Source organism: Chanodichthys erythropterus, chromosome 23, assembly GCF_024489055.1.
Source record: "Chanodichthys erythropterus isolate Z2021 chromosome 23, ASM2448905v1, whole genome shotgun sequence".
Classification (NCBI taxonomy): domain Eukaryota; kingdom Metazoa; phylum Chordata; class Actinopteri; order Cypriniformes; family Xenocyprididae; genus Chanodichthys; species Chanodichthys erythropterus.
In genome coordinates this window covers 4,600,732-4,627,481 of record NC_090243.1, presented here as the reverse complement: position 1 = coordinate 4,627,481, position 26,750 = coordinate 4,600,732, and the positions used below count along the sequence as shown (strand labels likewise).

The 26,750-nt window shown below is 34.8% G+C and overlaps 2 protein-coding genes across 2 annotated transcripts; one reads left to right on the top strand and one right to left on the bottom strand.

The window, feature by feature from the left end:
* Window positions 1-5,537: 5,537 nt before the first annotated feature.
* fbxo15 (F-box protein 15) lies at window positions 5,538-17,053 on the bottom strand. The gene is made up of 10 exons (XM_067378667.1): window positions 16,977-17,053; window positions 16,790-16,879; window positions 15,749-15,853; window positions 15,439-15,654; window positions 10,527-10,727; window positions 10,318-10,441; window positions 8,686-8,765; window positions 8,107-8,252; window positions 5,901-6,025; window positions 5,538-5,807 (listed from the first exon to the last, which is right to left on the bottom strand). Exons 1-10 carry the CDS (start codon window positions 17,051-17,053, stop codon window positions 5,538-5,540), a joined length of 1,434 nt encoding a protein of 477 aa, XP_067234768.1.
* A 7,259-nt stretch (window positions 17,054-24,312) lies between these two features.
* Window positions 24,313-26,044, top strand: cbln2b (cerebellin 2b precursor). Its single transcript, XM_067378294.1, has 3 exons — window positions 24,313-24,600; window positions 25,614-25,733; window positions 25,847-26,044. The coding sequence occupies exons 1-3, from the start codon at window positions 24,313-24,315 to the stop codon at window positions 26,042-26,044; spliced, it is 606 nt and encodes a 201-aa protein (XP_067234395.1).
* Window positions 26,045-26,750: the final 706 nt, after the last annotated feature.

Sequence of the window (26,750 nt, the reverse complement as noted above, 5' to 3'; positions counted from 1 at the left end):
CCACAGTTTTGCTGTGATCGTACTTGTTAAAGGTTTAATAGACATAGCCAAATCACTGTAAGTTAGGAATAAATATGTGTGCTTGTTTGAATTGAGATTGCGATCTTTAAATGATTAATCGTGCAGCTCTACAATATACACAGAGGTTCAAAAACTAACCAACATGAGCACACTCTAGGTCAAGGTCCAAAATCTGGTCAAAACTACAGTTTGCAATGCACTGAGGGGCTTGCGTGCCATAACTATTGAGTTATTTTAGATATATTTCAGTATTACTGTGTTAAGTTACTAAATGAGCAGTATAAGGATGTGCCTTAGTTTAAATGGCAGCGCAGAGCTGTGTCACACAGTGAAGGCTGCGGCCTCGTTAGCATGTGACCCCCGTTTGGGATGACAGAGAATTAATTGTAGCAACAAGGTCCCGCCAGATCGGAGTTAAATGTTAATCAGGGGGGCGAGAACACCGCCAAGTTGCTGCAAAATGCCACTGGGAGTTTTCAGCTGCATGTTAATAAAATGATGTGATTAAAATCACACTGTGTGGGCTAAAAAGGCTACATTAATTCATTCAAGCATAACTATTTATTTATTATGCCTTTTTTGGGGGCCACTGAAATAAAAGAGTTTGTTGAAGAGGCTGATTTCATCCAGGTCTCAGCTGGACAGTCATTAGAGACGCCATTTATGCTAAAAACAGCAGCGGATTTAATTCAAAAGATCACAGGTTCAAATAGACTGCTTCCTAACTGATTTTGTGTACACAATAACAGAAAGTATCATTTTGTCTGTAAATGTTATAAATGGCTTTCTGAGCACATTTTAAACATTTATACTTTATTAATTTTGCATCTCAGACGATTTTATAATCATACATCTTTACACCTCTTTTTAGAAGCCCCAGGAGAGTCTCTTACTGCAAAAAATGTAATGATAAGTACTGCATCAATCTTCTAATCTCAGCTGACCAATATCTAAAAATTTTATTTGTTAATTAATATGGATGTGGTTCAATGACTATGAAATGAGAACAGAAATTAATTTCACTAGTCTGCCATCTACTGGAAAGATGCAATGTTGTTGTTTTTTTTGGGTAAAGTAGGCTGTTCAGAATTACTAGCTCACTACTTGCAGTACACACTGCATATGCCTACCAATTAAAAATAAAAATAATAAAATAGGCATTGTTAAGTAGGCATATTTTCCACAATTAATGCTTAATGCTATTTAATTCAGTAAGTGGTTATAATCTTGGTACACTCTAAAAAAATGCTGGGTTAAAGTTGGGTTGAAAAAGGACAAACCCAGCAATTGGGTTGTTTTAACCCAGCGGTTGGGTTAAATGTTTGCCCAACCTGCTGGATAGTTTTATTAAACTCAACTATTGTTTAAAAATTACTGTTTTGCTTGCTTAAAATATACCCAAAGTATGTTAGAAATTAACATTTATTATTATGTTTAATAAATGAACATTTATTAATGTTTAATGAATCATAGTTAGACAATAAAACATTTATTAAATTGCTTAATAAATGTTCACCTTTTGAAATTATGTGTCTGATTTTTAATTTTGGTTTCATTTTAAGCTAGCCATATAGTAATTTTAAAGAAAACAAAACTATTCAGCACAACATTTAGCCCAACTACTGGGTTAAAACAACCCAATCACTGGGTTTGTCCATTTTCAACCCAACTTGTTTTTTTTTTGTTTTTTTTGAGTATACTAAAAACGTTTTTAAAGTCTTCACATTTGGCTGATCAAATAGTTAGATATACTGCATATGTTTTTTGCAGAAAATTTGAATACTGCACACAATATATTTCTTATATAATGCAGTACTGATAAGAGTATATGCTATTCTGAACAGCCACAGTCATTTAATGGGACTTCTAAATTATTTTAAAATGCAATGATTAACTATAAGTGCATATCTAAATAGAAAATAAGCAGGAAAAAAAAATCCCTGTAATCATACTGAATATCCAGCAGTCATGAATGAATCACATTTTAGCAACCACTACAATTATTTACTCAATATTACCCACCATGGTCTCTAAATCAAATGCACTCCATTGCGATTTCATATTGTGTTGTAGGGCATTTATACAGTATATCATCCACTTGCCTTTGCTAACTCATTATTATGTGTGCCTCATTTGTAGATTAACAGATCTAGCTGGTGTTTTATGACTTTTAAAAATTATATTTCCGGATGAATAAAGTGTTTTTACTACACTAAAATGTGCCTCAGGTCGGCCTTATAGCTGCACTGCACTGTTCTTCATCTACTGCGGTACAATAAACCATTGAAATATTGGGGCAACATAAGGGGTATTAACCTTCAGGCAAACCTTTAATACAGCCTCAGTCATGACAAGAAGCCAATTCATTTGAGCCTAGAGGGAATGGATTTGGATCAGAGTTATGACACGGAATATGTTGAAAAAAAAAAAGTAGTTTTCAAGGTTAGCTTGACCTCTGAGGAAAAAATACAGCACTAGGCAATCTTATTACAGCACTATCCAGTTTTTTTTTACACCAGTCTCTTCTGCCAGCCATATAACATTGGCACCTCTGATTACTGACCTAAGCAAAACTTTATTCTGACTCTGGAATTATGTCAAAAGGCCTGCAATAAAGAGCAATGTCATGATTATACTTCACTCGAATGCAATTGTCATATGCTAGGAATGCTGAGACTGCACAATAACAATATTGTGCAGTATACAATCATTTCCTGGGACTTTTGCTGCCAAATGAACATTGCTAAGCTATATAAGTCACAGCATGTTTTCATTTTATGAAGTCAAAATATTGTTCACGGAGTCATGCGCTAAAATTCCATTACATGCACTTACTGTCCTCAGTGTTATGGCATGATACATCTACAAGTCAAGCACTTCAACAGACATTTTATGGACTATTAAATTTGCATAAACCAATGCAGCAGAGATTTAAAGTGTAACTTGACGTTATGACAAAAGAACATAATCTACCTCTGGGGCAGAGAAATGTCTGAATAATATAGTGAAATCAACCGCTCAGCATACAAGAATTCTGTCATGTTTCACAATAAGAAACATTCTGCAGGACCAAACATAACTATCCATTATGCAAATCATTTCATTTAGAAAATAAGCATAATGGGAAGAAAATGCACCATTTCCGATGAAGATTAGATGGAAAATCAAATTAAATGGATTCAGTACCTTTGGTTTTGACATGATCATGAATCATGAGTTCAATACAGTGAAAAATACTGATCAACATCACTATAATAAACCAAATTTACAATATGCCAGTACAAAAAGGTTTAATAATCAGATACATCCACTTAGTGACAAGGACACAGTAACTTCTTATAATTTAAAATACCTTTTGTTACTTTAGGTTTTCCGGCTTCCATTGTTGGTTTTTGTAACCAGTTATCCACCAATTTGTCATTTTTGTCATCACTAAATTTTGACAGGCACATTAGTTTTCATCAATAAGGGCCTTTCAGCTTAGATCTGCTGCTAAATTAAAAGAGTTTCTTTCACGAAAGGACTTGGAAACAATCCCAACTAAATTACTGTAATTATATGTATGCAGGCCTGTCTCAATCTCATCTCCAGATGGTTCAGAACATGCCAGTGAGATGTATATAGAGAAGCAAAAATAAGATATCACATCTCCTCTATTAGAATCCAATTGGATATTACCAATAGAATCAAAATTGATTTTAAGATTTTGCTTTCAGTCATAAGGAATGATCTTTCTCCACAATATATTTGTAAACTCCTTTATCTATACTCCATGAAAGCTTAAAAAAGGATTAAAATATATATATATATATATATATATATATATATATATATATATATATATATATATATATATATATATATATGAACTCTTCATAACTCTCAAAAGGAAAAAATAAAATGTCTGAATTGCAAGATATGAACTCACAATTGCGAGATAAAAGTCAGAATTGTGAGATATAAAGTCGTAATCGTGAGAAAGAAAATCAGAAATGTGAGATATAAACAATTGCGTGAAAATTTCTTGCAATTCTGACTTTATAAGCAATTTTGAGTTTAATTCCATGTTTTTAACCTCGAAATTCTCTTTTTTTTTCTCAGCAATTGCGAGGAAAAAGTCTATATTGCAAGAAATAAACAACTGCGAGAAAAAAAGATGAGTTTATAGAGTTTATATATCGCAGTTTTGAGAAAAAAAGGTTAAAAAGTCAGAAAAGTGACATTTTAAAATTCACAAGTATGAGTTTATGTCTCAAAATTTGGACTTTATAACTTGTAATTGCGAGTTTATATCTCACAATTCTGACTTTATTAATGTAATTGTGAATTTAATTCTGACATTTTTACCCTCGCAATTCTCACTTTTTTTCTCAGAATTGTGATACATAAACTCACAATTGTGAGGAAAAAAAGTCAGAATTGCAAGAAATAAAACAGATTTTATAACTCGCAAGTATCAGTTTATTTCTCACAATTTGGACTTTTTAACTTGCAATTATGAGTTTATGTCCCACAATTCTGACTTTTTTCTTGCAATAACAAGTTTTTATCATACAATTCTGAGGAAAAAAAAGTCAGCTCACAATTCTGAGTTTTTTTTTCCTCGGAATTACAAGTTTATTTCTCGCAATTATTATTTTTTTAGATTTATTTTTGGTGTTTTTGCCTTTATTGTTATAGGACATTATGTAGACAGGAAGCGAAAGAGAAGCCGTTCCAGAACATGGGGGCAAAAGAGATGGGGGGACAAAATCAGGAAAGGACCGTGAGCAGGGACTCAAACTCAGGTTGCCCGAAGCGCAACGGTGCCACATGTCAGCGTGCTGCCCACGAGGCTATCGCCACCGATTCACAATTCTAACTTTTACCCTCATAATTCTGACTTTTTTCTCAGAATTGCAAGATATAAAGTCCGAATTCTGAGAAAAAAGTCAGAAGTGTAAGATATAACCTTGCCATTTCAAGAAAAAAAGTCATAAAATGTCACAATTACCTTTTTTTATTCTGTGGCGAAAACAAGCTTGCATAATACTCTGCCCCAGGTCATGCAATCAAATTCCTTCTGTCCCATTCATGCTGTAAGGGAGATTTTTCAGTTGCTGCCCCCATGTTCTGGAACGGCTTCCCTGCTCACACTGGCACTTTTAAATCCAGCTTAAAGGTCCGTTTTTATTCTTTAGCTCTTGATTCCATGCAAGTTTTTTTCTTTCTTTTCTTTTTTTTTATTTTATTTAGATTTTATCTAACTTAACATGAAAATCCCTCTTTTTGTGACAGGCTGATTTTATATCCTTAAAATCTAATGATATGTGAAAATGTGGATTAAAATGTTTGGTGATAATAAAGTGTATAGAAACATTCAGTCAAAAAAAATAACCTGAAAAGCTAAGCACTATAATTATGACAGGAGTTTAATCTTGCCATAAGTTACTGACTAATTTGCAGCTGCCCTGCTTGCTCTTAAGTCAAATATATTATAACGGTCTTAATGTAAACAGAAATGGCACGTGAAGGCTTCAATAATCTCTCCCAAAGTGCTTATTCACTTTGGCGACAGAAATGTAAATCACTAGATTAACCACAAAATACTGTTCCTTATACTCCATCTGCTTCAGCCTCATCTCCACCCTTCCCTCTGAGTCTTGGTATAGAATGGAGAATCTCTCGCCACCAAAATCGTATGATACCGTGTCCTGATTTGCTTTTGTCATGACAACAGGAGCACTGACACACCAAAAAGGCTGCTTGGCTTCATCCCATACAGTGAGGTTGATCATGCAACAATCCTGGAGACAAAAATTAGACCATGAAAAACTTTAAGCCCTTACAAAAGTTCTGAAGTAAAGTACTGTGAATAAAATAGTGTGGGGATACTGTACCTTGATAGTTCCATGTAAAGCTTCAGTCCTCCAAGGCAAGCTGACAGGTCCAACCAATTGAGTATTTAGGGATCTGTTATTCTCACTGATCACTTCCAGTGGAAGATAACCATTAGAAATCTGATCTGGAGAGTGAAAAAGAGAAATTATGCACTACGGTATTATATATTTAAAAATATTCTTTGCTTTATAATGGTAGTGAACGGGAGGCCTATTTTGGAGCCACATCTATCCATCAAAAATATAATCCATACAGCTCCAGTGGGTTAATAAAGGCCTTCTGAAGCGAAGCAATGTTTTTTTGTAAAAAAAAAACAAAAAGAAAAAACATATTTAAAGCTTTAAATTAAAATAGCTTCCACCAGGCGACAGATCGCATACTGCGCAAGTCGACTCCGTGACGCAATGCATGACGCAGAATTCAGCAGTATTGTAAGCTTAGATGCCTTTCGCGGTTTAAACAAATAGGGCTTCTGTTATATTGAAAGAGATATATTTCTTATATATATATTATTATAAAGTATATATATATATAAATTAGATATAATATAATAAATTATATAATATATAAATTATATATTATATAAAATTATATATATTCTTATTATAAAGAGATACATTTCTCGTTTTAGACTTCAAATTCGTGATCTGTGTTTTGTTTTGCTCTATTCTCTTCGCTGTTCATCATTGCATCATGCTTGGGTCAGGGGTTACTCTATGCCTCAAATGGATGCGTACGGCTGTCTGCCGGAAGCTAGTTATTAAAGTTTTAAATATGGATATTTTTCTTAAAAAAACCCATCACTTCACTTCAGAAGGCCTTTATTAACCCCCTGGAGCCATGTGGATTACTTTTCTGATATATGGATGCATTTTTTGGGGCTTCAAAACACACCCCCCGTTACCATTACAGACCTTGGTAGAGCCAATATATCTCTGACTGTGTTCGTCTGAGAGAAGAAAGACATATACAGTACTCCTAGGATGGCTTGAGGCTGAGTAAATCATGGGATAATTTTCATTTCTGGGTGAACTATCCCTTTAAAAAGGCTGCCTTTGGAGAACACATTCCAATGTAGGAAGGCATCAAGGCATGAATCCAATGTTAGCTTAACTTCCTTTCTCATGAGATACCTTCATCTGATGGATTTTTTAAGGGCAGCATAGATGTATGCTTCGCTGCATTTGATATCCCACAATCCTGTGCTTCCCATTCGGTGACAGTTGAGCTAAAAATATAAAGATGGCGTCTGAAAGTTGCGGTTGGCGGTCAGTTTGTGTGTAAATGTACATTTTTGACCAACATTTTCCACTACTGATGTCATTTCTAGCGAGAAATTATTATTTTATATTAATAAATACTTGCTTATCACCAAAGCTGACTCTATTTTAATGTAGGTCATTAAACCGTTATGCTGATTCGGAAGTCTGTCCGAAATCAGTTTCGTGAGGTACCCATGTGTGCAAACGCTGCCTACAAAGTCAGTGCCTGATAAGGCAGCGAGGCAACAAGTCAGCTGCCTAAGTTTTTGGATGCAGCCTCAAAATATATTATTTTTGTATATATAATGTAATTTATTCCTGTGATGGCAAAGCTGAACTTTCAGCAGCCATTACTCCAGTGTCACATGATCCTTCAGAAATCATTCTAATATGCTGATTTACTGCTCAAGAAACATTTCATTTTTTTTTTTTTTTATCAATTTTGCTGCTCAAAATGTTGTGTTTTTTCAGGATTCTTTGATGTGTTCAAAGAATCTTGAGTATTTCAACTCTCTGAATACCTTTTAGGATGAATATATACAGCATCAGTGAATGATATATTAGGGTGATATGTGATTTACACTAAGAAAAGTATTGTGAACATTTTTTCATACATATATTTTCATAATTTATGAAATATTTGTAAAGAATACTATGTGAGCATCAGTGTTACTACAATGTGTTAGTACACGTTGAAACTCTGATACTTCAGTAGGGTAAAAACATCTGAATTTTGCTTAGAGCAGGACAACATTGATGTATTTCTGAGAATCTAGCACCATCTACTGTCAAGCATCTAGTATCGTCAACTGTCAAGGCATCTCAGTGTAAAATTGGACAACTGCTCAACCATGTGCTTATAAGGTTTTCATTTATTTTTATCACCAAATTGGACTTTGATCTCTTTTGTTTTTTTTTTCATATTATAGAGAGCACAATTTACCTCTCCTGCAAAACAGCTGGGAAAAGCGGTCAGACATGATGACTCTCACTGTATTGTGCAGTTCAATGTAAGCACTGTATCCATGGAGACCATACTCCGGGTCCACATCATCAAACAAAGCACTGACTCCAGTTGCTGTACATGGACTAGCGGTATGAAAGAGAGATAAGAAAGGAAAAGAAAGAAATTAACAACAAATTGGGTGTCAGTGCACCTTTTCACACTAAGGACTATAGAGACAGTAAGGCAGTAATTCAGACAGTATAAGAACTGATGATTCAGGGCTGTACACAGTGATTCACCAGAAGATGGAGTTATTACACCACCAAACTATACTGACAGTGATACATAACTGACATTTAGGTTCTGACTCACACAGACACATCTGTGATTAAAAAAGAGAAAGAAAAGACAAATTGACCACAGCGATTCAGTTATTTGAAAAACACACTAAATTTTGTGATGAATTTAAGCATTTGGTTTGACAAAGCCATTAAAGGGGGACCATGCAAGTCTTTTGTAAAAACAGAAGAAGAAAAATACCTGGACAAAACGGCAAATGAGGAAATAAAGGAATACCTAACGGATGCATGAAGACTTCTTTCCACAAGCCTGTGATTGTGCAAGTTCACTATGACAAAAGCAATTCCACATTGGTCCTGTATAAGAAGGACAGAGTTGTTGCATTATCAACATTATCAATTAAATATTATTATTAATACTGCTACTACTGACAATAATAATAATAATAATAATAACTAGATAAAAAAGTTTGTCGAGACACACTTTAAGTTGGCTTGAAAAAGCTGGTCCAGAAAGTTTGAAGCAGTTTTAAAAGTTTTCAGTTTGAAAGTTTCAGTTTTAGTTTAGTAATTTTGATAGAGTGCTAGGGTGCTCTGTGTGGTTGCTAGGGTACTCTGGGTGGTTGCTACGGTGTTGCTATGCAGTTGCTAAGGTACTCGGGGTGGTCGCTATGGTGTTGCTATGCGGTTGCTAGGGTACTCGGGGTGGTTGATAGGGTGTTGCTAGATTTAGTTTGATAGATTTAGTTTGATAGATTTACATAGATAGATAGATAGATAGATAGATAGATAGATAGATAGATAGATAGATAGATAGATAGATAGATAGATAGATAGATAGATAGATAGATAGATAGATAGATAGATAGATAGATTAGATGAGTTTATGAGTTTGAATGAGTTTCAATGGATTAGAAATAGTACATAGAATGGCAGTTGAGTCTAATTGAGTTTTTGAGTCTAATGGGCTTCCGTAGTTTAAATTTGAATTTTGACAGTTGGAATTTGAAAGTCTTGGCTCATTTGAACATTCCGTCAATGAAAGTCAATGGGATTTTTCCGAGCTTTAACAGTCTTTTTTAGGAAAACCGGAAGTCCGATCAGTTAGAAAAGATATAGCACACTAAGTCAGAACAGTCTGAAGATCTGACCCAAGTTTGGAGTTTGTAGAGTTAAAAAATTTAGTCTCAGAAGAAAATAGCATAACAGTAAGTTGGCTTTTTCAAGCCAACTTAATAATTACATACACTACCATTCAAAAGTTTGGCGTTTGGTGAGATTTTTGAAAGAAGTCTCTTATGCTTGAAAAAAGGCTGCATTTGTTCAATCAAACATACAGTAAAAACGGTAATATTGTGAAATATAGTTACAATTTAAAATATCTGTTTTCCATTTATTTAAAAGTATAATTTATTTCTGTGTTGGCAATCCTGAATTCTCAGCATCGTTACTCCAGTCTTCAGTGTCACATGATCCTTCAATAAAGATCCTTCAAATATGTTGATTTGATGTTCAGGAAACATTTATTATTATTATTATTATTATTATTATTATTATTATTATTATTATGAATGCTGGAAACGGTTGTGCTGCTTAATATTTGTGTGAAAACTATGAAACTTTTTTCTTTTCTTTTGTTGATTAATAGAAAGTTCAAAAGGAAAGCCTTTTTTAGAAATAGAAATATTATGTAAAGTAATTTAATCTATCCCTTTTAATAAATGAATGCTTTAAATCATTGTGGATTTAAAGTGTTATTTAAAAAAAAAAAAAAAAAAGATTCTAAGAGATCCTAAATTTTAAAACATCCTGTGCAACAGAATCAAAAAAAAAAGTGGTTTGGCAGCCACTGAAAAAAATGTATGTTTATTCCACAATGTACAGTGTCAATTCTAGAATTGGAAAATACCTGCCAGAATCCCAAAGTGACGCCCTGTCCAACATATAGCATCTTGACAATCTTGTCTGCAACACACAATTCTCTGTGTTCTCCTTGAAGCTTTATTTTGGACATATCCGATTTCCAGCCCGGCCTGAAAGACAGATGATGGAAGCAACTACATCACTCACTTAGGTTAGAGAAAAGGTGTATCTTTGTATTTTTGGCATCTACCACACCTGTAAGGAGCAGGACAATCGAGGGGTACCCGTGACGCTCCACGAAGCTCAAGCGAGGTGAGCTGGTTGAAAGGAGGCCAACTGACAGCGCCCCAGAACACAAACACAGCCGTACTGCTGAAGGAGGCATGAGACTGCTCAAAGGTGCTCCGCCGTCCTCTCCCATCAGTCACTGTGATCTCCCATGTAATGCACAGACTCCTGCCAGACACACATGACACAAACCCCATCTGACACCTCTGTTCTCAGAACATTTAAGGGCAATGCCTTTTTTGAAGTAGAAGAAGTGGGGAATTATGCAAGATAAAAACTCATACATAGATAAAATACATAAAAGAGATGGCTAAGCTTACAAAAATAACATTTAATCTGTATATTTGACTTGTTTTCCTGTAAAAAAATATCTTGAGCATCCCTTGAAGATTTACTGAAAAACTTTTTTACTACAAAAAAAAAAAAAAAAAAATTAAAAGATAATGTTGTTTTGAGATTAGAGCTGCACGATTAATTGGTAAAAGATCGTGATCTCGATTTAAACACCCACACAATCTTATTCCTAAATGACTAAGATTCGCTATATCTATTAAACCTTTTCACAAAATTATACTGGAACATTCAAATCTGTGTTTGCACTGGCGCCGTTCCAGAGAGAGTAACTGTCATGTATAGGTGTGAAACAGCGTCTTTTGAGTATCATTATTTCTGTCTTACAATTATGACCAAAGTACTAGGATAAAAGTTTATAGTTCAGATATAAACACTGATGTCTACAGAAGAGATCAAAATAGAGTAAATCATCATAAGTAACTTGAGACTCCAAATAAAATTGTATCAATTACATCGACTGTTAAAAAGTGACAGTTAAAGTGACAAATATATGTTACTGAATCATTCATTCAAGAAATTTGTTCAAAAATGCTGATTCTGTTTCAAACAAGTCATTGAATTATTCATTCAAACTATTTTTTATATTTATTCAAATTAATTAAACATTTTTTAAACAGACTACAGCAATTATCATTTTACCTCTAATTACATATTATTTTGTGTAGTTGTCCATTCAAAATCATGGGAGAATTGTGATTTCTATTTAAAAAAAAAAAAAAAAAAAAAAATGTGATTCTTGATTTATCCAGAATCATGAAGCTCTATTTGAGATAATACATTTTTAATTGTTTATTATTAATTACATGTGTTAAGCCAGTATAAAGCAAAAATCTAATGAAGTTTAGCAAGGTTTATGATCAAAATAATAATAAAAATGTGGCCAATGGGTATAAATAAATGAACATCCCTAAAACAAGACACGCAAATGTTATAATACTAAAATATGAAAACTGAAAAATAAAGTTGTTTTCAGATACTTTATTTTGAATTAAATATATTATTAATATTAATTATTAATTTGTTAAGCCAAGTATAAAGCAAAAATCTAATAAAGTCTAGTGAGGTTTATGCTTAAAATAATAATAAAAATGTAGCCAATAGGTAAAAAAATCAATCAATGAAATATTTAAATATATATACTATTTACAATTTTAAGTAAATGTTTCCTTTTTTAAGGATGCTTACTTTAAATAGAAAATAAAATGCATTTAAAAAAAAGTGGAGAATCCAAGGTAAAAAGCCAAAGTATCATAAAACAGAAAGCTGCTTAGATAATAATAATAATAATAGTTAATCTGTATCTAGTTTTCCTGTAAAAAGTATCCTGAGGATCTTTAAAATAAGATACGTTTACTTGAGAATCAAAACTGTGATAATGCTGAAATATGAAAACTAAAAGATATTTCAGTTAACTGGGAAACAAACAAAAATACTGATTATTTATTTATTTCTGTCATTAACCTGATTAAGCTGATTAAAATTATTTTGTTTGGCAAGATACAAGCAATGAATGACATTAATTCTGAAAAAAACAGGGCATTAGGTTGGGGAAATACTTATGATGCATCATGTGTGGGCACTGGCACCATATGATATCAATTAATGCTGTAAAACAAAGACACAAGCAGAGTCCCAGAGAGATTAATAGCTGTTGTTTGTGTCTGAAAGTCAGTGGAGATGATTATTACCGAAGTAAATCTCATCCTCCAGTGTCTTTGTAACTGAGGAACCTATGGGGATTTGTCTGGGCAAGAGGTAGGGGCCAAGCAATTTATTTTTACAATTCACCTAGCCTTCTGAGGGGACCACAATTATTTTCACTCCCCCTGTATGCCACACGCTCTTTGAGTCGAAAAATTGAGTGGCCCGGCAGCTCTAATCAGAGGTTAAGACAACAGCACGCCGCGGCCTGCAGATCATCAAGCGTGTTTCCGTATCCCATCGCCCAGGAGCACAGAGCAAATCTAAGACGCTGACTCTCACACTCACCTTTAATAAGCCCAGACACTGCAGGAGGGAAAACACACCTTGACATATATTTGATGGGGAATATGCCATCTTCAACAGATCAGGTAGGTCACAACAAAGACGTTATTTTGAATACAAAGTCTTGTTGCATATTACTAAATGTAGGGATATACAGAAAGACACTTGAAAGAAAGAAATCAAAACTAGAAACTACAACTAAACGTAGTTTATTTATATATAGAAACATTCAGATTATGTGTCACCATGCCAAACCAATGATCTTGTTGTTATTAAAGGGGTCCAATAATGCCTCTTTCACAAGATGTAATATAAGTCTTTGGTGTTCTCAGAATGTGTCTGTGAAGTTTCAGCTCAAAATACCCCACAGATCATTTATTATAGCTTGTCAAATTTGCCCCTATTTGGGTGTGAGCAAAAACACGCTGTTTTTGTGTGTGTCCCTTTAAATGCAAATGAGCTGCTGCTCCCGGCCCGCTTTCCAGATCAGGGCAGAGCTTTAACAGCTCGCGCTTCAGTTGCTCAACAACAACAAAGCTGCAGAATCTCACGCAGCCAAAATGACAATTGTCAGTAACGGTGTTCAGTCTTACACTGAGGAAAAGACTCAGGAAGAAGTTACAACTTTTAGAATGAAACTGGATGTTTCTGAACGGTTAGTGGATAAATGTATGTAGTTGCTGTGGAGGTGATTCAATTCATTGACTTGTTAAAATGACAGCATGGTAACAACACTCTGCTACAACAACTCTTCCTCTTCTCTAAAGCAGTCCAACATGGCCTCACCCCCTTTGTTGTGTGTTCTCGGGTGCGGGGTTTATGTAAATTTTAGGGTTAGTGATGTCACTAACCCCGGAAGAAGCTTGTTATAGTCCCTACCAGCTGTCTGTTGTAGTCCTTAAACAGAGAATTTTTTAAAAGAAAATATCTCCGTTTGCACTGAACTTTGAGCATCGTAACTTTGCAGAGGTTTTTTATGCTCATAGGTTGTTTGCAATCACATGGTTCTGGTGACGCGCGAAATACCGGTGGAGGGCAAGCAATGAAAATTAGAATGGAAGAGATGGAGAAAAGTTGTTGAATCGACGTCTGTCAGCTTGTTAAACATTTATTTATTTGGACATTTTCTACCATATGATTGCTGAAGCAAGAGCACGTGACACTGTTCTCATGGTAACCAGATCAACATTGTGAACGGAATATTAAATGGAATGAAAACACCAATGCTGCGTCCCAATTCGCATACTATGCGTCCTAAATAGTATTCGAAAAAAGAATTAGTATGTCCCAAACCGTAGTATGTTGAAATGAGTATTCCAAAGATACCCGGATGGTGTACTTTTTCCGGTTAGAATTCGAAGTGCAGATCCGTGCACACTTCTAATGGCTAATATTGCCCATAACACATTGCGCTGTGGACGAGGATTCGATTAGAACTACAAATACAAATAAAAAGTGTTTAAAAACTACAAACATGGCGGATGTGCGAGGTACGATGGTAAATAAAGGGGCTTGAATGATTAATAAGCAGTGTCTAACCTGACAAAAAGATATTTATTAAATGTTATCCACATTATATTTCATCTGCAACAGCATTGTGAACTTTTATAACGATGTGTTTGGTCATTAACTTTTAAATGCATCATTATGCAAAGATGAGGAGAGTTTTCTGCATGAAAGACCCATGACTGGCAGATCAACGTGCGACTACATTTCTCTCCGAAACGGTAGGAAAATAAATTTAATTCAATGTGGAGGATTTTAACTGTGACAAGATGATTGACAGGGTAGTTTAAACAGTTACAGGTTGAGTAACTAAGCAACAGAACGTCCGTTAAAGACGCAGTTATGACGAGGTAGTATGTCCCAAAACTTGCACACTCTTCTACTACACACTCAAAAGTATGTACTTTTTCTTTACAAAAACAGTACATACTTTTAGAACGTAGTATAAGTAGGCGAATTGGGACGCAGCACAAATTATCATTCAATGGGATAAAATAGCTTCTCTTCCCTGCAAACGATACCATGAAGAATGTGAATATTTAACCAAGTCAAAAACAAATAAGGTAAGCAGGTATCAATATTCATTTCAGTACCAGCAGATGCAAAACGCTATTAAAAGGCGACAACTTTTAAAGTTAAAAAACGATATAAGTTATAAAAAACAGTATAAGTTATGAAAACGATATAAACACCTTCTAGGTTCTCGATTTCATCGATTTGGGAAAACCATAAACGATGCAACACATACAAATTTTGAGTTTTTGATAGGATTCCTATATAGAAAAATCACTCCCTGCCTCCAGACTCATTTGCGCTGCTGCTGAGACTTTATGTGCAAACAACCTGTTAGCGACATTACACACTAACTAAAGTTAAAAAATTGAAATCATAATCAACCACCCCTTTAAATGAGGGATAAAATAACCAAAAAATGTAAAAGTGATTTTAAGAGACACTGATTTTAAGATCATCGATAGCACATTTAATTAGTTAATAATCATATAAACTAAGCAAAAAAGCCACAATCTCAAACCTTAAGACTTCCTCTGTATGATGTGGCAGTCCTGAATAAGGGTCGATGCGTTTAAGTTTTTTTCTCCACTTGTTCACATTCAGGCCGGCAATTTCTTTGAAGAATGTGTTTCTCCAGTATCCCTTTGGCCTCTCCTGCACACCTGCCATATGGTCTTCTTGGTTGGCTTTCTTCTTTTTGCTATGTTCACGGATATAAAACTGATACCACATCGAACTGCAAGGACATCAGAATTAGATGAAAATTCTTTAGATTTTTCTGCTATGAGAGAGACAAAATAAATAGTCTGAAGAAAAACAAAATCACTCACTTGCTGTTGGACAGTTCATGGAAGAGCTTGTTGACAAAACTAATGCAGAAAAGAGACCCAGCATCCAAGTATGAGAGAATCTTGAGAATGATCTCTGGTGGCATCCTATTTGAAAAAATAGACAAAACAAAAGATAGATAGATAGATAGATAGATAGATAGATAGATAGATAGATAGATAGATAGATAGATAGATAGATAGATAGATAGATAGATAGATAGATAGATAGATAGATAGATAGATAGATAGATAGATAGATAGAATAACAGACAAACAATACATAGATAGACAGACAGATAGATGACAGATAGACAGATAGATAGAAAGAAAGAATAAGACAGATGTTACACAGACAGACAGATGATAGATAGATAGATAGATAGATAGATAGATAGATAGATAGATAGATAGATAGATAGATAGATAGATAGATAGATAGATAGATAGATAGATAGATAGATAGATAGATAGATAGATAGCCTTTTGTTTAAACATATAACTAAAGATATTATAAACGATAGATAGATAGATAGATAGATAGATAGATAGATAGATAGATAGATAGATAGATAGATAGATAGATAGATAGAATAACAGACAGATGTTAGATAGATAGATAGATAGATAGATAGATAGATAGATAGATAGATAGATAGATAGATAGATAGATAGATAGATAAAGACAGAAAGAATAACAGACAGATGTTAGATAGATAGATAGATAGATAGATAGATAGATAGATAGATAGATAGATAGATAGATAGATAGATAGATAGATAGATAGATAGATAGATAGATAGATAGATAAAGACAGAAAGAATAACAGACAGATGTTAGATAGATAGATAGATAGATAGATAGATAGATAGATAGATAGATAGATAGATAGATAGATAGATAGATAGATAGATAGATAGATAGATAGATAGATAGATAGATAGATAGATAGATAGAGATCCAAGCAAGAGAGTCACAGTGAAGCTTAAAAAAAAAAAAAAAAAAAAAAAAGGCTAAAAAGTTACCATACTCGCAAAACTTGCCTTTCTAAGGAGTTTTCACAAGTCTTTACTCCGCGTTTGGATGTCATTCTGTAGACTGGCGGGTGTCGTACAGCCGTTTTTGTTTGTCTGCTGAGAAAATGAACACAAACACACTGAAAAGATCTAGCAGAGTTCAGAGGCATTAAATCCGGGATGGGCGAAATAACAAACAAAAGTAACAAACAACCTGGACATGGATTTTGATTTAATAATTGAGTGGTTCTCAGCATCTTGCTTCTGAGTCTTCACGCTTTGCGAAGACATAATTTGTATCTCTTCTGAAACGTGTTTAAGTGCCTCTTAATCTGTTATCCGTTCAGTCTCGCTCTTCCGGCATCTCGCTGTCAAGGTAACCAGGTCAGCGCGCTGCTAGGCGCTTTAATCGCACTACACACAGGACACATCTCACAGAGTCTGTTTTATTTTAATGTGTACAGTCCGACACACTAGGAGGGACATTAAACAGTTAAGCGTAGAATTATAACATGTCATCTCGGAGAAAAAATTGAAAAAAACAATTGTTGCACTGTTGCTACAACTGTTTTTTCCCTACTAACAGGTGATGTGACAATCTGTAGAAATACTGCCCCCAACAGGCCAGGAGCGGAAATGTAGTTTTGAAACGGCCTAATCGAGAGATTTTCAAACTAGGATCCGTGAAAATCCTGGGAGGCGAATAGTACGGGAACAATTTGAGAGTTTAAAAAAAAATGCTGAATGTGTTTTTAACAGAAAGAAAATATTCTCTCTGTTTTCTATTATCTAATTCTCTCATTCCTTGCAACATAAAACAAATATATATATATATATATATATATATATATATATATATATATATATATATATATATATATATATATATATATATATATATATATATATATTCTAATAGGTCTTTATTTGTGTCTTTTAGGGAATGTTTATTTTAGTTATATTTATTTTTTATATATATATCAACATAACAAAAGGCAACAACATAAACAAACGTTCTGGTTATTTCTGATAACAAGCAAAATAAATAACAAGTAAATTACATTAGCAAGCAAGTTAAAACTTTGTCTAGCCAGTAGCCTACTATTTTTGGTTACCAGTAGAAGAAAAGAATCGTTACTGTTACTTGGCCAATCTGAAATGCAACAAAGTTACTACCAGACCCGTTCAACAAACACTTCGGGCCAGGCGCGTAACCGTGGCAACGCGCGTGCGTCCGATATCCGTCTATAGGCTATATATATATAAAGAGATATAAATAAGTAAATAATGTTTAATATTTTAAGTACTATAATCAAATTATTAAAGTATATTACTTTCACGAGTGGTCCTTGACATTAAAAAGTTTGAAAACTTTTTGGCCTAATTTATGCAACAGAAGCTATAAAACCTAAATAAATAGACAGACAGATAGATCAAGTACAAGTACTTTTTCTTATTAGTTAATGGTTGTAAAATATATTTCTTGACATTTTAATAAAGCAGAAAACAGCTAAGGGAATGTTTGTATATGGCAGACTGGGCGATCTCAAGAGTGATGTCGGTCTGCTGCCTGTCAGATTAAATAGTCATATAACATTCACAATAATTCACGGTTTCGTGTGGTTGGGGAGAGCTCTTCTCTGGGGGCATGAACAGCTCTGGGCCCTGTGATACACAGGCCCAGTGCCCACCCAACTTGACATTTGATGTGTTCTTTCTTTTACTCACCCTTTTGCAGGCCCTAGGTCAGCCACTGCTCTCAGATACTCAACATCAACCTCCACAGAGCCTGTCACTCTGCACCAACAGTGTGATGCTTGTCAAAAAATGTGCATGAAGACTGAAGAGTCTGTGAGGAAGGATGATGTTGACTATGACCAGCCCAGTGAACACGCATGATCTCTCAGTAGTTCACCTAACAGCTTATATGTAACCATTGTTCTGGCTATTTATATGCCAGAATTGTTGATAAAATACGGTTGGGATGGTACTGATTGTCTCGCACGTATCCTGAAAGAAAAAAATACTACATTGTGAAGTGCTTATTTACTTCAGATATAAAGATGTTGAGTCATTTGATTATGAATTAAAGCAGTATACCCATTTCACTCTTTAGAAGTTGTCAGACATAATCATCTTACATAATATTTCCAATTAGCAACTTTGAAGAGTGAGGGAAAGTATAAATTAGGGAGGTTAAGAATGGGTTCAGTGGACATAACACATACTGAGCAGACCTGTCAAACCCAACATTGCACTTTATACACTCTACAGCAACTCCATAGCTTCACTGAAAAGGTTTTTAAAAGATATAAACCACAGAACTGATAGCTTATTACAAGGTTTTTTTTTTTCATAATGAGGCTAGAGAATGACGATACGTATATACATGCATTTTAACAGGCTTTGTTTCCATCCATTTAACTTTTCAATATCATTTCTGGCATTTCTGCTTGATTTTAGGAGTTTCATTTTTCAATTTTCTTCATCAGTAATGAAATTCAAAGTTATTGAAGAACAAAAGCACATGCTGTAGCTTTGGTACTGCTTTAATTTTACTTACTTTTAGAAAAATGTAAAGCAACTTAAATTAAAGGGTTAGTTCACCCAAAAATGAAAATTCTGTCATTTATTATTCACCCTCATGCCTTTTCACACCTTTCTTCGTTAATCTCCGGAACACAAATTAAGATATTTTTGTTGAAATCCGATGGCTCAGTAAGGCCTGCATAGCCAGCAATGACATTTCCTCTCTCAAGATCCATAAAGGTTCTAAAAACATATCTAAATCAGTTCATGTGAGTACAGTGGTTCAATATTAATATTATAAAGCAACGAGAATATTTTTGGCGTGCCAAAAAAACAAAATAACAACTTATAGTGATGGCCGATTTCAAAACAATGCTTCAGGAAGCTTCGGAGCGTTATGATTCTTCTGTGTCGAATCATGATTCAGATCGCGTGTCAAACCGCCAAACTGCTGAAATCATGTGACTTTGGCGCTCCGAACAGCTGATTCGATACACTGATTCATTATGCTCTGAAGCTTCCTGAAGCAGCTAGTGTTTTGAAACCGGCATCACTATATAAGTCTTTTTTTTTGTTGTTTTTTTTGCCACACCAAAAATATTCTCATCGCTTTATAATTTTAATATTGAACCACTGTACTTACATGAACTGATTTAGATATATTTTTAGTACCTTTATGGATCTTGAGAGAGGAAATGTCATTGCTCCCTATGTAGGCCTTACGGAGCTATCGGATTTCAACAAAAATATCTTAATTTGTGTTCCAAAAATTAACAAAGATCTTATGGGTGTGGAATGGCATGAGGGTGAGTAATAAATGACAGAATTTTCATTTTTGCGTGAATTAACCCTTTAAGTTGCACTTGCCGAGTTCGCAATTATTTTTAATAAAAATGAAAATAATGTTCTAAAAGTGGAAATAAACTGTGAACGAGTGTTTAATAATATAAAAAGTGTTTATTGGGTAGGGTTTGGGGAAGGTGTAGGGAGGGTTTTTACTCTCCCAATAAGGAAGCATCCAATTAATAATTTTAATAAATATAATCATTTACACTATATGATGTTATTGCATCCTGTTAATGTACAAAACTACTGAGGTGCAAATAGTATCTGCCAATATAAAGTATAGATATAGCATCTAATTACTATTTACACTTATTGCAAAGAACTGATACTTTTACATGGTGTAAATAGAATCTATCACTATTTTCACCTAGTGTAAATAGCATATCGCTAAGAAAATGCTGCTATTTTCACAGTGTAAATAGAATATATTCACTGTTAAAAAGTTACTGTAAATTTTACAGTAAAATACTGGCAGCAGGGTTGCCAGCCAGTTACTGTAATTTTTACAGTAGTGTTTCTGTAATTTAATTTACAGAATTTTACTGTATTCTCAATTACAGTAAAATTCTGTAAATTAAATTACAGAAACACTACTGTAAAAATTACAGTAACTGGCAGCAACCCTGCTGCCAATATTTACTGTAAAATTTACAGTAATTTATATATTTTGTATTCTGCATTTTTACAAAAAAATATATTGTATACTGCATTTAACATACTTCTTTAAATAGCAAATACACACATTCAAGTAGTTTAGTCAAGTAGAATATGTAAAATGCAGTATACAATATATTTTCGCTATTGCTCACTCAATGGGAGCTGAATTTTAAATTTAATCTATTAACTGCATAAGCTTTAAACAAATTTTAACTGCATAAAGTGTTGTATAATGCATAACTTAATTCACCCCCCTCCCAAAAAAAAGATATTTGAGGCTTCTTAATCTTGAAAAACCGGTCAAAATGTAATAAATATATCTTTCAAATTTACATAAAAAAATGCCATAAAAGGTGTATTATTTTGAATTTATTTTTTATTTAGAAAATCATTTTATTTTTTAAAGGGACAAAATTTTGTCATGAAAATGTTTTTAAATTACTTATTGGCCATCATGGCCCTTCACACAAAGAAATACAATTATAACTATAACTTGACCAACAGGGTCATATAAAAACATTTCTTAAAACCCAGATCACTTTTATCACTTCATGAACATACCAACATGGCCAAACAACAAGTCCAACAAACTTGCAATCAAAAAAGAACAATTCTGCTCCAGATGATGTTCCATCCCAGGATGCAAAGAGAGGCTAGAAATATTGAAAGGAACAAAGAGGACAATACATTAGATATATTACAAAACATAATACTTTAAGAGACTGATAGAGGGATGACAGATACAGTCAGTGACAGATAGAGGGATGATAGATACAGTCAGATACAGATATAGAATAATAAAAGTATATAATAAAAGGAAAAATAGACCTTGGTGTGTGTGTGTGTTTCTTACATTTCAGTCACTGAAAATCCATCACTTTGCACAGAAGAGTGGTAACATGTAGGTTGAACGCAACCCGTTTCTTCTGAACTGTCTGGCCTGTTGTTTTAGATGGCACTTTTCCTTTCGTCTTTGTTCCTCTCTCCAGATAAATACCTACAAAGTGCCTAAAGGGTCAAGAATTCAGATTGGTTTTAGCTTTTGAGGCATGTAATCATGTTTTTGAAATTATACCATGTGGTTGAGCAGTATTAGCCAGTCCTGAACTCCAGTCCTGAATACTTACCTCCCAGAAAGTTTTAGATGTCCCACTAATCTAAACACCTTATTTAACTAATTTGTTTGCCAGGGTCAAATAGAGAGACATCTAAAACATTCACCCTAAAAAATAAATGTCTAATCTAGTTGAGAAACAAATAGTTAGTTGTAGTTGTGTTAAAGGCCTCAATAGATATAAAATGTACATCTAAAAGACAAGTAAGATACAGGATGATCAGTTTGTTCATATCTGTAACGTTAAATAGCACATTTCATTTCAAGTTAAAAAAAGATTTGGTTTTGGTAATGGTAATATTAAATTAACTATACAAGGCAAACTTATATCAAACAGAGATGTTAAAGTGTTTGCATTACCTTAAGTTAGAAAATGTCCACAAATGCATCACATTGGTTACGTTAACAGCATGAAGCAGCACCATTTTGCGTGACACATCCTCCGTGAGCGGCCTGATCGCGTCGCGACTCGCGAGGCTTTTTCGTTTCGGCCCGTTAACAGATGACTGTCTGCCTGTACAAATGTGATTTACGCCATAAAATAATCACGACCAAGTGCGCTGATGAACACGAAGTTCTCGTGAATTCCAACTGTTTCTAATGATTAATTTTCGGCCCATAGCCGCTATGCTAAAGCGCCGGGGAATGTGTGAGATCCTACCGCGACCGCGCTGAGGAAAACCCCGCGCAAGTCTGCTTCGCGCCCCGCGGACGGAGGATGCGTCAATCCGGGGTTACCAATATGAATCGCGAATGTAAATACATACATATTTACCAAAGACTGAGGGGGGAAATGAAATAATAAGTCACTTACCACAGTTGTAAATCACTCCTCTTGCTGCTACTCGAATCTTGACCGTTGGAGATCCCATAATGCCTCTGTATATTTGAAATTTACAGCAATATTCTGTAAATTTGATTCAAACCGCCACGCCCCAGGAATTCATTGCAATTTACAGCAATATGCTGTATTATTAAAATACAGCCATCGGCTGTAAAATATTGCTGTAATTTTTACAGCAATTCATTACAGTGTTGATATTTTCATTTAGTGTAAACAGCATCTATCGCTAAGAAAATATGCTATTTTTAATTCATGTAAATAGCATCTATTGCTGTTTGCACTTAGTTTAAATAGCCACTGCCTTTTAATGTTCTTCAAACTAATAAAAAAAAACTCCAAGGTTCTTTGGGGAACCAAAAATGGTTCTTCTATGGCATCGCTGTTACAACCCCCTTTTAGAACTTTAAAACATTTATAATAGACCAATCATGTTTCATAATGTTTATTTACAATAATAAACCTCACAAACACAGGTTATAGAGATTATCTGACTCTGTGAGAGGCCAGACTTAGGATCATTGCACTTCTTCTCCACAGGGTGGAGCACAAGATTTTTGTCTGACTTTCAAGGCTTTCCACCTGGATGCTGATATTTCTAACGTGCATGTCAATTTATTTCCTGATATTAAACTATATAATATCAGCTTCAAATGCATAACAGCTCTACTAATCCTGTATGAAAAACTGTATGTTTGTTATTTGCATTGCTGTGTAAAATACAGATGTCACCAAAATAAATCTGGCTGTGGTTGTGCAAATATATATTGCAAACAAACTCTTAAATCCAATTTTCTGACCATGTCAGAGTTTTATGTCCAGAAACGTACGTTCCAGAATTATTACTGTACTTGAAAAGAAGGGATGGGCGTGAAGCGCCCTCTAAAAAGGATGAAGGAGCAATTGCTTTTCTCCACTCTTATTGGGTGCGCGCTTCACTCCTTCTCAAGACAGCTGAAGGAGCAGGCACACAGATTACACCCAACTATGGATTTAACAGGTAACACAATGACAGCATTAAGTAGAAATAGATATTAAATGTCATGGTACTGTTGTTGTTTTCATTTATTTATTTCATCGGAAAGGTTTGATGATTATATGAGTGATATTTACTACACTGGAAAAAGATAACTGAAAAACTTTATTATTATTTGTTAATATGTGTTAAGTTAGCTACACGCTGTTTGACCTTGTATTTTTAGTCGAGATTAGATGTTGCGTATCGTTGCGCAATTTAATATAGTCAAGCCTGATATTGATATATGGTGTACTGAGAAATTATTATTCGTATTGCTTTGAAAATATTTTTGTTCTGATTTATCGTTTTTTTTTTTTTTTGTCATTCAGGAAACACTGTGCAAATACTCTGAGCACCTCAAGCTGATGCGCATAGACGAAAGGAAAAGGAGTGTGTGTGACGGTGAGTTACAGAGAGAGAGTAAGTGAGAGAGATAGAGAAAGAGAGAGAGAGAGAGAGGTTAGTTTGGACCAGGTGATAGAGCCACATCAAACCTCCAAGGGGCTGCTGGTTAGATCAGTTTGCACAGGATTCTTGTTCCGATCATGGTGCCAGCAGCCTGTCCCGGACCCTTTGCCATGCTGGCTCTCGCCTTTCTCCTGGGATGTGGCATAGGGCTCTGTTTGGGCCAGAATGACACGGAGCCCATCGTTCTTGAGGGAAAGTGTCTGGTGGTGTGCGACTCTAACCCCTCTTCTGACGGAGGAGTCACCTCTTCGCTTGGGATATCTGTGCGCTCCGGCAGCGCCAAAGTGGCTTTTTCGGCCGTCAGAGGGACGAATCACGAACCTTCGGAGATGAGCAACACATCCACGACCATCTATTTTGACCAGGTCAGGTGTCCCGTTGGTGACTTTGTAATCACAGGAACTGCATATGTAAGGTTGTGCTCAGGAATTTCAGCCAGAAACTTCACGAAGTGAAAAACGTTTCTATCATATTTGATGATGTACGTTTTAACCAATTCAGCTACGGAAACCTCCTTTGTAAATCTCCCATAAATAACATTATTTAATTAAATGTGTGCAATGTGGGTCAGATATAATGTGTACAATGGCTAATAGGCTAGTCGCCATTCAACAAATTGCTCAGTTGCAAAAATAAATAAATACAAATAAAATTAACAAATCGCTTGTAGCCTACTGTCAAATATGGTAAATTTAACCCCGTAGATAAACAACAAGCGAACGGGTTTAGATTAACAATAACTGACCCGCGGTCATTAAATTAGACCTGTAGTAATTAAAACTGACCCGACATGTTTGCGTTTGCATTGCGCTTATGGCAAGCCGTTTTAACATGTAAATAAAATGCAGCGAGATAATAAATGTATTTGTAACCATTAGGATAGATACTAGTGTTTCATAAATAAGTGCAAATAAATAAATAAAACTGATACAAATGGAACTGATACTGGTAGCTGACTAGTTACAAATAGCCACATAAAAAGTAATGGTAGCCTAAATGAATACATGAACAACCGAAATATCGACCAGCAACAATTGCAATAGTTGAAAATGAATTGATATCTTCACCACAGATCACCATAGAATTCAATGGGGGAAATGCATTGCAGAAACAATGAAACGTTATTTCTCGCTATTGGAATACTAATGGAACTAAAATGAGATACGCATCACTATTGGACTATTTACTAGCAATTAAAAAAATCTTTAAATAAAAATATTTACCAGTTGGTTGTGAGGAATAAATGTTAAAGCAGCTTGCCACACTGCGCTCGAAGATCCGTATGTGTCAGTGTAAAATCGCAGAGCTAAAAGTATGTCAATTCACAGATTTTCATTTGCTAGTTGATTTGTAACGCGTCATGTTGCATTTGTTTCAGGTCTTAGTAAACATTGGCAATCACTTCGACCTTAAAGCGAGTGTATTTACCGCCCCACGGAGAGGAATATACAGTTTCAGCTTTCATGTGGTCAAGGTCTACAACAGACAAACCATACAGGTGAGCAGAGCAGCACAAATTCACTTCTCACACTGTGTGTTATTCATAACCCCTCGTGGAAAGCCGATTCTCTGCTTTCAAAGGACTAAACTACGCTGTGTTCTGTTATTCAGGTTAACCTGATGCAGAACGAGTACCCGGTCATATCTGCTTTTGCTGGGGATCAGGATGTCACGCGGGAGGCGGCGAGTAACGGAGTTCTACTGATGGTGGAGCGCGAGGATCGAGTCCATCTCAAGTTGGAACGAGGGAATCTAATGGGCGGATGGAAATACTCCACGTTCTCTGGATTTTTAGTCTTTCCTCTATAACTGACTCGCAAACGTGTTCCTGCGAGTGATATTTTCAAGAGACCGAGGAAAAATGAGAATCTGTTCTTTGAACAAAACTGAAACATAGCAAAACTGCATATGGACGCGTCCACAGGGAGTTCCCGCCTTTTTTGGCCGCAGCGATTTCCAGTCGCGATTGGATTTTATCGAAGGGAAACAATTCGCAACTGATATTTACCTGGACCACTATATAAATGAGAAGATATTTAAGATGAAGACGAACTTCAAATCCCGAACTAGGTGTATTTATCAGTGCTTTATTTTGTGTTTGTATAGCCTTAATGATTCGGCTTCCGTCCAGTGAGGTGTGTGGTGTGGAGCTGCGGAAGTGCTTTATGGCCCCAAAGCATTTTTGCACGAATGGAAGATTCCTGTTTTGTGCTGTCAATGATGTGTCGTTTGGATGCTGAACATACTAAAATATGCCAAATGTAGGCCACCTGCTATACAGTGATTATTAATGAGAAAAAAAAAAAAACATATATCAGCCAATGGAGACGTCTTAAAACTTTTTGCTAGACATCTATCTAATTTATAAAATACATATTTACATTATGGTGTGTTCTACATTCCGGATAATAAGTAGCTTTGATTGATTTAGTGTTCAGTGACAATGCTCACAGATGTAAGTTGTGGAAAAAGAAAAGTCCCTATATAATGTTCCGCTTAATAAAATATTGTATTG